At 44.2% G+C, this 13749-nt stretch overlaps 1 protein-coding gene across 1 annotated transcript in view; it reads left to right on the plus strand.

The window, feature by feature from the left end:
- LOC139452700 (chitin synthase chs-2-like) overlaps nucleotides 1-13133 on the plus strand; it is a 30033-nt gene extending 16900 nt beyond the window's left edge. Inside the window, exons 10-18 of the mRNA XM_071234253.1 lie at nucleotides 189-1321; nucleotides 3050-3232; nucleotides 4205-4281; nucleotides 5315-5450; nucleotides 7915-8068; nucleotides 8763-8885; nucleotides 9120-9255; nucleotides 9960-10160; nucleotides 11237-13133. Coding sequence (XP_071090354.1) covers nucleotides 189-1321; nucleotides 3050-3232; nucleotides 4205-4281; nucleotides 5315-5450; nucleotides 7915-8068; nucleotides 8763-8885; nucleotides 9120-9255; nucleotides 9960-10160; nucleotides 11237-13131 — 4038 coding nt within the window. The 3' untranslated portion in view covers nucleotides 13132-13133. The remainder of the gene's footprint in view (nucleotides 1-188; nucleotides 1322-3049; nucleotides 3233-4204; nucleotides 4282-5314; nucleotides 5451-7914; nucleotides 8069-8762; nucleotides 8886-9119; nucleotides 9256-9959; nucleotides 10161-11236) is intronic.
- Nucleotides 13134-13749: the final 616 nt, after the last annotated feature.

The following is a 13749-nucleotide window of genomic DNA, read 5'->3' on the forward strand; positions in this document are numbered from 1 at the left end:
AGCAACTGGCATACGTGTTGGAATTTTATGTAAGCAAACATAGATACACACGCACGCACGCACGCACGCACACGCACACACACACACACACACACACACACATACATACATACATACATACATACATACATACATACATTGTAAGCCGTTCTCATTCCTTATGTTCATCTTCCATCTATATGTTACAGATTTGTGTGACGGAGGTTCTTCATGGTGCTGCGTTGTATGGATTAGCGTTTAAAGTGTTTCCCTTCCTCACCACGTCGAAATCGTTAACCATCACCATGGCAACAGGGATATTACCAGCCCTTACTGGGACTGTGGTTTCAGGGAAGAACAGGAAGTGGTTTCGGTTTGGAATGCGCCTGGGAGCTCTTGCTCTGCAGTGCGGAGCCGCAGTTCTGTGTTCTTTGTATATTATCTTCTCCGAGGTCAAGGTTGCAGGGTTGAGGGTGAAGGACTCCGATGTTCTGGAACTACGTATATGGGGCGTTGCGGGCCTTGTATTGTTGTCACTGAGGTGGGTGAGCAATTACCTGCCTGACCAGATTGGGGGCATAAAACTAGATCTCGAGACACGGACGAGAGGGAGTAACAAAGCATGCCTGGTGTCCTCCATACTCCGCATTCTTATTGCTGTGGTATTGCTGAAGACATACCTGGTGCCTGAATTGAACAATCCTATACCAGCAATGTACATGTCACCCAAGTATGTAGCAATACGACCCGATCCTGTTGACCATTCCACCATGACGACAACAACAAGGACGACGACGACGACAATGTCAAAATCAATGACACAATCAACAGATACCTTCAACGTGACAACTGCTTCCATGCCGGTATCAACTAACACATCAGCAGCTACAGCAACAACATACAACAGCTCCAGCTCCTTATCCCCCACCAGTATTGTGACATCACCAAAACCGAAACCAGCAGATGCCCGTCCAGAAAGGACACAGATACCCCCAATGCATATGATGCCGGCTCTTGAGTCATTCTTCATCCACATCGGCACCACGTGGCTTTGTTTCTACTTCGCAATCACCGCGTGTAAGCTGTGCCTCCAGAGAGTTGCCTTCTCGCTGCCTCTCACACTCGCGTCCCCAGTCCTTTTCCTTCTTCTCCAGTTCCTGCCAGATGTCGCTAATATCTTCTCCCTGAGAGGAGGTAATGGGTTCAATATCCGCGTCCCTGAAATGGACACAAAGTATGGCCTCTTGCTGGGGGCGTTCATCCTGGGCTGGGTGTCCCAGGTTATGATGTGTGTCCATGTGTGGATAGTGACCCCGATCAAGAGGCTTGCCTTCACACCACAGTAAGTCCCACTAAAGAATTATCATGTTTAAGTTTCTGCATTTTTAGACTTAGTGCATAACCCAAAGCATCCCATATCCCATAGGGATTCCGGGCTAGAATAGTTCACCAGCAATCTATGCTCTTTGTAAGAGGCTACTTAATGGATCGGATGGTCGCGACCGGTTGATTGCATGTCATCCTACCAGACGTCTTGGCTCAATTTTCAAAATATCAATCCAATGATTGTCTGGTCCAGACTCGTTTATGTATTTGATTGGACATGATATAGGGTGGCGTACAGCTTATGTAGTAGGTAGGACAAATGCTTGTGACAACCACAACTGTTCAGATTTTTCATTCACTAAAATGCCTATTCTTTCATTAACTCTTTACTGTTATACTTGCTTATGCAAATTGTGTGAGTGGCGAGGGCTACCATTAGGGCAGGACATGCTTACCCTTTTCTTGAAAACCTAGAGTCATTACTGATTTTCAGGGATCCATTCATTCATAAGTTTCACCACTTTTTAACCTTTACACGTACCGGGATCTTTTTCTTTGGATAATCGAGACAGGTTATCCCTTGACGTTGCCATTCAATTAGTAATGGAAATAAATTCCTATATCACCGTGTGGTGTACTTGCTTGATTACCGGCACACCTGACTGTTCTGTTCCAGGTTGTTTATCTAGCAGTACATCTGGCTGTTCTGTTCAGGTTGTTTATCCACCAGTGCACCTGACTGTTCTGTTCAGGTTGTTTATCTACCAGTACACCTGACTGTTCTGTTCCAGGTTGTTTATCTACCAGTACACCCGACTGTTCTGTTCCAGGTTGTTTATCCACCAGTACACCCTGACTGTTCTGTTCAGGTTGTTTATCCACCAGTACACCTAACTGTTTTGTTTCAGGCTGTTTATCCACTAGTACACCTGACTGTTCTGTTTCAGGCTGTTTATCTATCAGTACACCTAGCTGACTCTTCTTTTTCAGACTGTTTATACACCAGTACACCTAACTGTTCTATTCCAGGTTGTTTATCCACCAGTACACCTAACTGTTCTGTTCCAGGTTGTTTATCCATCAGTGCACCTAGCTGGCTGTTCTGTTTCAGGCTGTTTATCCACCAGTACACCCGACTGTTCTGTTCAGCTTGTTTATCCACCAGTACACCTAACTGTTCTGTTCATGTTGTTTATCCACCAGTACACCCTACTGTTCTGTTCAGCTTGTTTATCCACCAGTACACCTAACTGTTCTGTTCCAGGTTGTTTATCCATCAGTTCACCTAGCTGGCTGTTCTGTTTCAGGCTGTTTATCCACCAGCACACCTGACTGTTCTGTTCAGCTTGTTTATCCACCAGTACACCTAACTGTTCTGTTCCAGGTTGTTTATCCATCAGTGCACCTAGCTGACTGTTCTGTTTCAGGCTGTTTATCCACCAGTACACCCTACTGTTCTGTTCAGCATGTTTATCCACCAGTACACCCTACTGTTCTGTTCAGCTTGTTTATCCACCAGTACACCTAACTGTTCTGTTCCAGGTTGTTTATCCATCAGTTCACCTAGCTGGCTGTTCTGTTTCAGGCTGTTTATCCACCAGCACACCTGACTGTTCTGTTCAGCTTGTTTATCCACCAGTACACCTAACTGTTCTGTTCCAGGTTGTTTATCCATCAGTGCACCTAGCTGACTGTTCTGTTTCAGGCTGTTTATCCACCAGTACACCCTACTGTTCTGTTCCAGGCTGTTTATCCTGCCGCACTACTGTAGCCCTGTCCCCGACCTCGCCCTGCTCCACAGTCGCCGGCAGCAGAAAGACGTGGTCGACCAGCCCAACTCACAGAATCACCCAATGATCTACATCTGTGCGACGATGTGGCACGAGAACGAGCAGGAAATGATGCAGATTCTAACGTCGCTGTTCAGGTAGGGGGCGATAATACGCTAATAGTGTAAGGTCTGGTTGACCCACCCCGCGAACCAAGCTTTACAACTGCTGTTCGTCCTGCACTACAACATACTTCGATGTTGTAACATCAGTTGTAGCGCTGAGACCGCTTTGAAAGAGACCCTGTCGTAAATGTTCCGCTGTATCGGACCTTCGATAAACGGAACACATGGTCGCTTTACGGAGCCTGGTCGCAGATACGGCAATACATATGTAAATAATGCAGGGACTTAACGTCAAACAGGTACAGAGATTGTCCGTCAATATCTGAAAATAATAAGCGAAAGCCATATTGACAGTGGGGCATTCGACTTTCGATGTCGGAGAATGAGCCCAACCTCATTTACAGTAACCAATGTCACCTTATGTATCATCTCTGGTGACAATCATTCTACAATGTAGAAGCTTATCCTGTAAGGGAACCTACCACTCGTTACCATTCCTCCTCATCCTCGCCTCACCACTCCCTCACCTTGATACGCCAAGGGGCGGTCGGGTAGCCCAGTGGTTAAAGCGTTCGCTCGTCATGCCGAAGACCCGGGTTTGATTCCCTACATGGGTACTATGTGTGAAGCCCATTTGTGGTGTACCCCGCCGTGATATTGCTAGAATATTGCTAAAAGCGGCGTAAAACCTCACTCACTCACTAAGATTCTAAGATGACTCAATATGAGAAAGAAATAACCTCCTTGTTAAATTCGACCTTAACAAATAGCACCCATGGGGATTCCAGGTTAAAATTGGGCCCCAGTAGCCTTTGCTGGTCGTAAGAGGCGATCAAATGGATCGGGTGGTCAGGTTTTGTTGAAGGGTGTCAACGTACCCCGGCGGTGTTGATCGTTGCTCACAATATCAATCACTGGGTTGTCTGTGGAAGACGTCCGACGTATGTCTGATACTAAGCTTGTTATGAAGATACTTGCCGACATGATGGTCTCTTCTGTGTTTAGATTAGACTATGACCAGAGCGCTAAGAAGCTTGCAAAAGACAACCTGAAAGCGGATGTGGATTACTACGAATTTGAAGGTCGGTAGGATGCTCTGATTGCTTCTTCATTCATAGTCTACGGTGGCCCATAAGGGACATGGAGTCTGTTTTTCAATATTTTGATATTTCACTTACTTATATCGTAACCTTTTGCAAATTAACACAATTTGTCATACCAATATGTGATAAATCATGTATAAAAACAACCGAAAACATGGAAAATGTACTTTCAAGTTGCTATTGAATCGCTGAAATGTGAAGCGAAAAATTCAAAAACTAAAAAGGAAATGTCAAAAACAAAAACGAAAATGTCAAAAACTAAAATGAAAATGTCAAAAACAAAAACGAAAATGTCAAAAACAAAAGTGAAAATGTCAAAAAACAAAAATGAAACCACAGAAAACTATTTCCACCGCGGTGATAATATTCCAAATAGTTTTCTGTAGTTTCATTTTCATTTTTGACATTTTCGCTTTTGTTTTTGACATTTTCATTTTAGTTTTTGACATTTTCTTTTCACTTTTCAGCGATTTAATTACATTCTTCTTTACACATGATTTATCACATATTTGTAAGACAAATCGTGTTAATTTGCAAAAGGTTACGATAAAAGTAAGTGAAATATCAAAATATGGAAAAACAGACTCCATGTCCCATATGGGCCACCGTACTTATGGCCCACCGTAATAGTCCTCCGTACCTAGTCTAGTGGGGGGCACAGGTGGCCCAGTCGTCTAAGGCGGCGCGACTCGCTGTCCACGCCAGAAACCTATGATTGTGGGTTCGAATCCCGGTTCGCCCCGATTATATTTCTAGGTTTGTCAGCACCATACCCGTGCTCGTGGGTTTCACCGAAGTGGTAAACGTCTGAGACCTGCATCACTTCGGGCTTTCCTTCCACATTAAGTTGACATGCCGTGATATAACTGGAATAATGTTAAAAGCGGTGCTAAACCTTACTCACTCACACTCCCTGGAGGTTTTCCCGCCATTTAAGACAACACACATACTCACTTTTCTCCACTGACTAACGATAACATATCACCGATTAAATGAAAATGACCTCCCGCAGTGCATATCTTGTTTGATGACGCCATGTGTGATGAGACGATTGAGGAAGGACCGGAGAGGAAGAGGAAGAAGACAGGAAGACGAGCGCCAAATGACTTTGTGCTTCTTCTCAACAGACTACTAGACGAGGCTGCAAGGTAAGGACGACGTAGTGGCACGCTAGGATGCGAAAGGTGATGAGTGTATGTTGCGGTGCAGTGCTATAGCGGGGATATTTGGAGTCAGCGGGGGCATTGTGATAATTAACTTCAGTATAGCACGCTAAAATATTTCTCTAAGTGGCATGTATAAGTTGCAATACAACTCTCTTTTTGGAGAACTATTTTATTCCGCGATATAGCTGGTTGTTATTTGGCTGTCAGTGTAAACATGAAGTCACACGTACTAAATAAAATTGTGTTTAGATCTTGGCCTACATCCTTTGAGGTAAGAAATTGTGATAAAAAATTATAAGAATTGACTTTCACTTTGGGTGAGTTCATTGGATTATGGACCTTCATAGAGTGAGGGCCAAACATTGTATGAACGTCGGAAGTGAAGGTCAATTCTTAAATTGAAAATACCTCATGTAAAGTATGCAACAACATTTAAGAGGCCTTTTATTTGCAATGGGACGCAGACCACTAGTGCACGTGTTAGCATGAGACAGCTGAACCCGTGGGTGCCCGGGACATTGGTCACAGCAACCTGTGAACACACTAAATGGATCGGGTGGTCCGGCTCGCTGACTTGGTTGATTGTGAATCATCGTACCTCGACGTCGCGGATTTTTGCTCTTAATATCAATCACTATATTATCTTGTCCAGACTCGATTGTTCACATAGCGCCATCAAATAGCTGGAATATTTCTGAGTGCAGCGTAAAACATCAATCACACGCACGCTTCTGGTTACATCTGTGTGTGTGTGTGTGTGTGTGTGTCGGTCTGTGTGTGTCGGTCTGTGTGTGTCTGTCTGTCTGTCTGTGTGTGTGTGTCTGTCTGTGTGTGTGTGTGTGTGTGTGTGTGTGTGTGTGCCATAATAACACAGTTATATAAAACGCGAATTAACGTATTCGTAGATATGAAAATATTTATCAACTATCCATTTGCCCCTTGCTCCAACGCCCAATTATATATTGTCACACACCAAACCACCACCATGTTGAATAGCCATGTTACTATCGGAAGGTCTGCCTTGACAGTTTGAAAAAACAATTTCCCTTTACATGTCCACCGTGTGTGTTATCTCCACAGGATGCTTCGCCTCTGTATCTGACACAGTACCCACTTCAGTCTTACTGAAATCTTCCTCGTGGATATCGAAGGCGTTATTTGCAGCATTCTTAACAGCGAATACGATAACTACGGAGGAAAATGAGACACTATCTGTTATAACGACAAGAACATGCCCGCCCGGTGTTAACCTTAGTGGCATTAGATTAAGAAGGGATTGCTGTACACAGTGTTACATAACAACCTTTCTGTAGAGGGATTTAATCGGTTTGTTTCAAACGCAACAATTAGACTTAAGGCCTTTTCCTGTTGAATGTTTTGGCCTTCTACGCACTCCTTATACTGTAACGTCCGGATAAAACGACCTGCAACATACATGTATATGTTAGATTACTTCCTTATTGGTCGGGGGCACAGGTGGCCCAGTCGTCTAAGGCGCCGCGATTCGTTTTGCAGAGTTGCGTCCCTTGGGTACGCCAGAAACCTATGATTGTGGGTTCGAATCCCGGTTCGCCCCGATTATATTTCTAGGTTTGTCAGCACCATACCCGTGCTCGTGGGTTTCACCGAAGTGGTAAACGTCTGAGACCTGCATCACATCGGGCTCTCCTCCCACATTAAGCTGACACGCCGTGATATAACTGGAATACTGTTAAAAGCGGCGTTAAAACCAACTCACTCACTCCTTTTTGGTCGGTGTTCATTGTCAGTATGTAACACTCTTACGCTCATATGAAACTGGAGTCCGTCGGTATTTATACCCGACGACGTTTTGTCAGGTCTTGACGATGCATCAATGTTATGTGTCATTCTACGTTTTAGTCATATTTCTGAGTGAGTGAGTGAGTTGGGTTTAACGCCACTTTTAACAGTATTCCAGTTATATCACGGCGTGTCAGCTCAATGTGGGAGGAAAGCCCGAAGCGATGCAGGTCTCAGACGTTTACCACTTCAGTGAAACCCACGAGCACGGGTATGGTGCTGACAAACCTAGAAACATAATCGGGGCGAACTGGGATTCAAATCCACAATCATAGGTTTCTGACGCGTCCAAGGGACGCAACTCTGCGCATCTAATTACGGCGCCTTAGACGACCTTGTCTATATGACGACCCATAATGTGTGAACCATGTGAATTCAATCATTATGTCAGCAGACATTCGCTTGATATGCATCCCCATGGGTACAAGGTGTGAATTCTGTTGTCCCCCAGTCGAGATATTTCTGGAAAATAGCCGCACTTAGCACATTCACTCTGTACAGACCTATGAAGGTTATCTTGATTAGAAATAACACACGTGTGTATGTGTGTCTGCATTTGTGAAATAAATAAAATATACTTGTATATAGACCACTATACCTGTTTCACAAATAAACCTATTTTCAGTGAGTTTCTCAACCGGCCTGTTAAGCTGGGAAAGGCGGTGAAGTGCAAGACGCCCTATGGTGCTCGGGTAGAGTGGACCTTCCCAGGACAAAACAAATTCATTGTCCACCTCAAGGACAAAGACAAGATCAGACACAGGAAGAGATGGTCGCAGGTAATACAGATCGGATCCCATCTTCCACATCGCTGCTTAAGAAAATTGAAGTGGAGATGTAGAGTGAGTGAGTGAGTTAAAGCTTTACGTCATATCGGCAATATTTCAGCCATATCGTGACGAAGATGTAGAGTGAGTGAGGGAGTAGTGACTATGCTGCTGTTCGGGTTTCGAGCCAATTCGCGGTGGGGACACAAGAGAGGATAATTATATATAATCTACCTAGTTTGTTTGTTTGTTTGTTATATTTGTTTCTTGTTTAACGCCGCGCTCAGCAAACTTCCAGCTATAATGCCGGTGGTCTGTAAATAGTCGAGTCTGGACCAGACTCTCCAGTGATTGATACCATGAGTTCGATCCACGCAATTGGGATACGACATCATGCATTAACCAAGTCAGCGAGCCTGACTACCTGATCCCGTTTGTCGTCTCATGGACAAGCATAGTCACCTTTTACGGCAAGCATGGGTTTGCTGAAGAACTATTCTAACCCGGATCTTCACGGGACGATAATCTACCTTGAGATGTAGATATACACGTGGATATTGATAAAGATGTGGATATAGATAGAAGTGTATTTACAGATAGACGCGCAGCTGTTGATTTACCTGTAGATGTCAACACGATGTAGGAGAAGGTGCAGCTGTACGTGAAGGTGTAGATGCAGACGTTGCTACAGTGAGTTTCGTTACAGGTGATGTACATGTACTACCTCCTGGGCTACAAGCTGGCGGAGAACCACGCGTCCATCGATGTTACCAAAGTTTCCTCCACTGAAGACTTCCTGAATGCCCTGCCAGAGAGCATGGTCCAAACTGTAAGTCCTTCCCCGTCCCCTCTTCACAAGGTAATATTCTCCGCCACGTGTCTCCTCTTCACAAGGTAATATTCTCCACCACGTGTCTCCTCTTGACTAGGTAATATTCTCTGCCCCGTGTCTCCTCTTCACAAAGTAATATTCTCTGCCCCGTGTCTCCTCTTCACAAAGTAATATTCTCTGCCACGTGTCTCCTCTTCACAAAGTAATATTCTCTGCCACGTGTCTCCACAGGCTAACAGCACTTACGTGCTGGCCCTCGATGGCGACGTGGACTTCCAGCCCGAGGCTGTCCATCTTCTGGTTGACCGGATGAAGAAGAACCCGGATGTAGCTGCAGCCTGTGGGAGGATCAAACCGAAAGGGTCAGGTGCGAAGGACAATCATTTTCATACATGTTTACAACACAATGGGTAGTCTCATTTGATTCTTTCCTCTGTGAAGATCCGGGTGGTGGAGTACGTGTTTGCAAGTCAGGTAGACAGCCTGGATGTCGAATCACCACATGGGTACAATGTGGGAAGCTGGAATATTGATTAAAGTGACATAAACCCCAACTCACTCACTCCGTGGAGATCCGAATAAAATGGGCATCAACTCAAAATACCTAGGGAGTTACAGATGTCCTCGTATGAAGAAACTCACCCACAGTATGGGTCGTCATATAGACAAGGTCGTCGTATTTAGATGCGCAGAGTTGCGTCCCTTGGACGCGTCAGAAACCTGTGATTGTTGATCCGAATCCAAGTTCGCCCCGATTATGTTTCTAGGTTTGTCAGCACCATACCCGTGCTCGTGGGTTTCACCAAAGTGGTAAGCATCTGAGACTTGCATCACTTCAGGCTTTCCTCCCAATTTAAACTGACATGTCAATATATGACTAGAATACTGTTCAAAGCGGCGTCTAACCCAACTCATTCAATCACTTTAACTGTTGACCATGAGTTGAAGTTGAATCGTACTCAAACTTTCACTCCCTTTGCTTCTCAAATTTGTTACAGAATCATTTTTAAATGACGTGTAAAAATCAAAATAAGATGGTTTCTTCTCAAATATGGATCCATTGTTACTTAGGTCCAGTCGTGTGGTACCAGAAGTTTGAGTACGCCATTGGTCACTGGCTCCAGAAGTCCGCGGAGCACGTGTTCGGGTCCGTTCTGTGTAGTCCAGGCTGTTTCAGCTTGTTCCGGGGCCGATGCGTCATGGACGACAACGTCATGAAGACGTACACCAAGAAGCCTGTGACGGCGAGACATCATCTCCAATACGACCAGGGTATGTTGCATTAGCGTCACGTGTTACAGGAACACCTTGATGAATGTCACATAATTCAATGGATAAATACTCTATTTGGTATGAAGGATATACGCCCATATACACATAACAGTTTACAAGTATGGTAGAGACAAAATACATCATTTTAAAAATCGTTTAACAAATACATTCTTATCAAACGCATGATTGATATACAAACTTGTTCAGTATCGTTTGTGACAATTATCTTTTTAATGTATACATATTTACATTAGTTATACATGTCTTTGGTAGATATTCAGTTCTAGTAGCATCGAAGTAGCACATACAAGTTGAAAATGATATTCGTCCTCCTGAACTTGATCACTTAAAGGATAGTTTCTCTTGCATATATGGGATTTTTTGCCACCTACCTTCATTATTTCTAAGACGTAATAGTCCCCTTCTAAACTTCACTCAAATAGTTCGAAGCTGTAATTCGCTTATTGCATGGAGACCTCTCTTTTCTTGTTCTAGCAAACTTTTATATTCATCATAAAGGTTGTAATATATAATTCCCACCCATGTCTTTAGGGGAACGTCTGTGTCTGAGTAGACGAAGGAAGGCTTATAGCTACCCATGACGCAGTGGAGTTGTGTGTAATGGGGTAATTAATAAATATAGATTTATAGAGAAATTGTCTTTCATGATTATTTGTCCTCACGAATTAACGCGAAAGGAAACTAGATGTTATCATTGTTATGTAAGGTTATTTTGTCCTCTTGCCAAGATTATATTATAATGTCACAATGTTGTGTTTTGATGTGTTCTGTGCGTGTGGCTGACTTTGATGACAATGAGACCATACTCTGCCATGTTATATATGTGAACATATTTTGTTCTATGTTTTGTTTATGAAAAACACTTAGTCACATACATTAACTTTCAGTGGTTCATCTGCTTTTGGGTGAGGGTATCCTAAACTTTAGTTCCTCACATGGGTGCAATGCGTGTAGCCCATTCTTGGTTCTCTAACAGCAGCGTAAACCATAGGAGCTCATTCATCTCTGCCGAATATACATTTACCGGATATCCACCGCTCCCGTTCTTGTTCCAGGTGAGGACAGATGGCTGTGCACCCTCTTGCTCCAGCAAGGTTACAGAGTAGAGTACTGCGCCGCCAGTGAAGCCCTCACGTTTGCCCCAGAGGGATTCAAGGAGTTCTTCAATCAGAGACGCCGGTGGCTGCCATCAACAATGGCCAACATCCTGGACCTCCTGCAGAGTCGAGGCACAACTGTGATGAAGAACAAGAACATCTCCAACCTGTACATTTTCTACCAGGCGGTGCTCTTCGCCTCTTCTATCCTGGGACCAGCAACCGTTCTCCTCGCCATCGAGTCCTCGGTGGAAGCAGTGTTCACGATGCCAAGCTGGGCTGCCTACCTGTGTTGCTATGGACCCAACATCCTATTTTCCTACGCCTGTCTCCGGTTCAAGGCAGACACTCAGCTGAATATAGCTATTGTCCTGAGTACTTTATTCGCCTTGGTGATGATGGCAGTGATGGTGGGGACTGTTGTGAACGTTGTACAAGAGGGATGGCTCACTCCAAATGCATTCTTCATGTACGTGTTGATTGGTTCGTTTGTCCTCCCAGGTCTCATGCATCCACACGAGTTCTCGGATCTTGTTTGGGGCGTGGTGTACTTCTTGTGTATTCCATCCGGTTACCTGTTCCTTATCATATACAGCATTTGCAACCTCAACATCATCTCGTGGGGAACCCGAGAAGTGAAGTCTGTCAACGAGCAGCAGGATGAACACACAGTGAAGGATGCGACTGGGGACCAGGCTGTTGTGTACCTGGGAGAAGCCGCAAAACATCTCCGGAACCAGATCACACAAGATGGCGACGACAATGGATGTTGTAGCTGCTTCACAGCATTGTTTCGACGCATGCGCAGTCAGCTGACAGTCAACGCCACGCTTCTGTTCATCCTTGAGGCTCTAACACGGATGGAACGTGGAAACACGAACTCTATTGAAACAAGTGAACAAACCAAACCAAAAATTTCACGCCAAAGAAGAATTTCAAGGAACAATCAGATTATTACAATTACAGAAACGATGTCCGTAGCTTCCAACGACGCTGATCCTACATCAGACTGGATCCTGACTGACCACTACATCGACGGTGAACTGACAACTCTGGATAAGAAAGAGGAAGAATTTTGGACAAAGTTCATCCCTAAATACCTTGAACCGATCGACAAGAACCCCGTGGTGGAAGCTAAAATCAAGGACGACATGTTAGAACTGAGGAACAACTCGGCTTTTGCGTTTTTCTTCCTGAACGGGCTTTGGCTAGTGATAATGACAGCTCTTCAAGAAGTGAAACAAGAACTCAACATCGTCATTCACCAGAAGGACGGGCCGCCGATCACAGTCCAGCCTCTGGGAATGCTCTTCTTGGGGATTTTTGCTCTTCTTCTCGTAATGCAGGTGTTTGCGATGATTAAGCATCGATATGGAACCTTCCTCCATGTTCTCGCCTTCACCAATATCAGATCAAAGAAACAGGATCGAGATTCGGTGGCGGAAGCTGCCTTTCTCCAGAACCCTCCGAACGCACAAAATGCGCCAGATATTGTAATACCAGACTCACGTGATCAAGATGAGGATGAATTCCAAGCTGATTATTCCGACGGGGAAGACGCTCCATCTCAAGACCAGACACACCCAGACGCGTCTTATAGGAATTCCCGTCCTGTTGGAAATGTACCGAGTCGGGAGGACTCTTTTATGCTGCGGAGATTTATTCAAAACACTTCCGGTTCACGTCCGCCTGATCGGTACAGACGTGACATTCAAGTGTCACGTGATAAGCGGGAAGTCGTTGATTATCAAAGTACATTTAACCGCATGTACAGCACGATACGACAGAATTCAAGGGGGAGACAACCCGCAGCTAGTGTGTTTCGTCTGAACGGAGCCATAAACGAGTATTGACATTACAGAGTATAAATACGGCGGTCGTTTTCTCAGTATTCCAAAACGATGGAATGAAGATGTGCAATCTTGTATATATTATATAATCCGTATTTATGATTAATGAAAAAGAACAAGCTATTCTCAGAGTTAGCTGTAAATTATGCAGGCTACCTTCTAGTGGTTAAGATTCATTTGTGTCTTTGTGCAATCAAGGAGGATATTTGTAGTTATTTATGTTACAGTCCAAGTACCGCCTATAAACTGCTTCTTGCAAGTGGAAAGCACGTGAGGCACCCTGATGTACACGTGAAGCAGGTCTTGCTCTGTGATCGAAGACACAAATATATCCAGTATTATCAATAAGGATTAATTAGAATTGATTAGAATAAATTAACATTAACTGACTATTTGGTAATATTTAAAAATACACTGCAATGGTTTTAACAACTGCAATTAGTTAGTTAAGACCCTATTTTGTACTATTGCAGTAGTTTGCCATAGTGTCCTTGCGATGACGTTGGTCCATTTAAGATAGCATAATTCCTGACTTACTAGACTTGATGACAAAGGTGACACGCCCGACAAATATAGGTTCTGCAGCTTTTTGGGGTGGATAAAGAAGATAGGTGTCTGAAA

This window comes from Haliotis cracherodii, unplaced genomic scaffold, assembly GCF_022045235.1.
Source record: "Haliotis cracherodii isolate W230 unplaced genomic scaffold, xgHalCrac1.p SCAF_9, whole genome shotgun sequence".
Taxonomy (NCBI): domain Eukaryota; kingdom Metazoa; phylum Mollusca; class Gastropoda; order Lepetellida; family Haliotidae; genus Haliotis; species Haliotis cracherodii.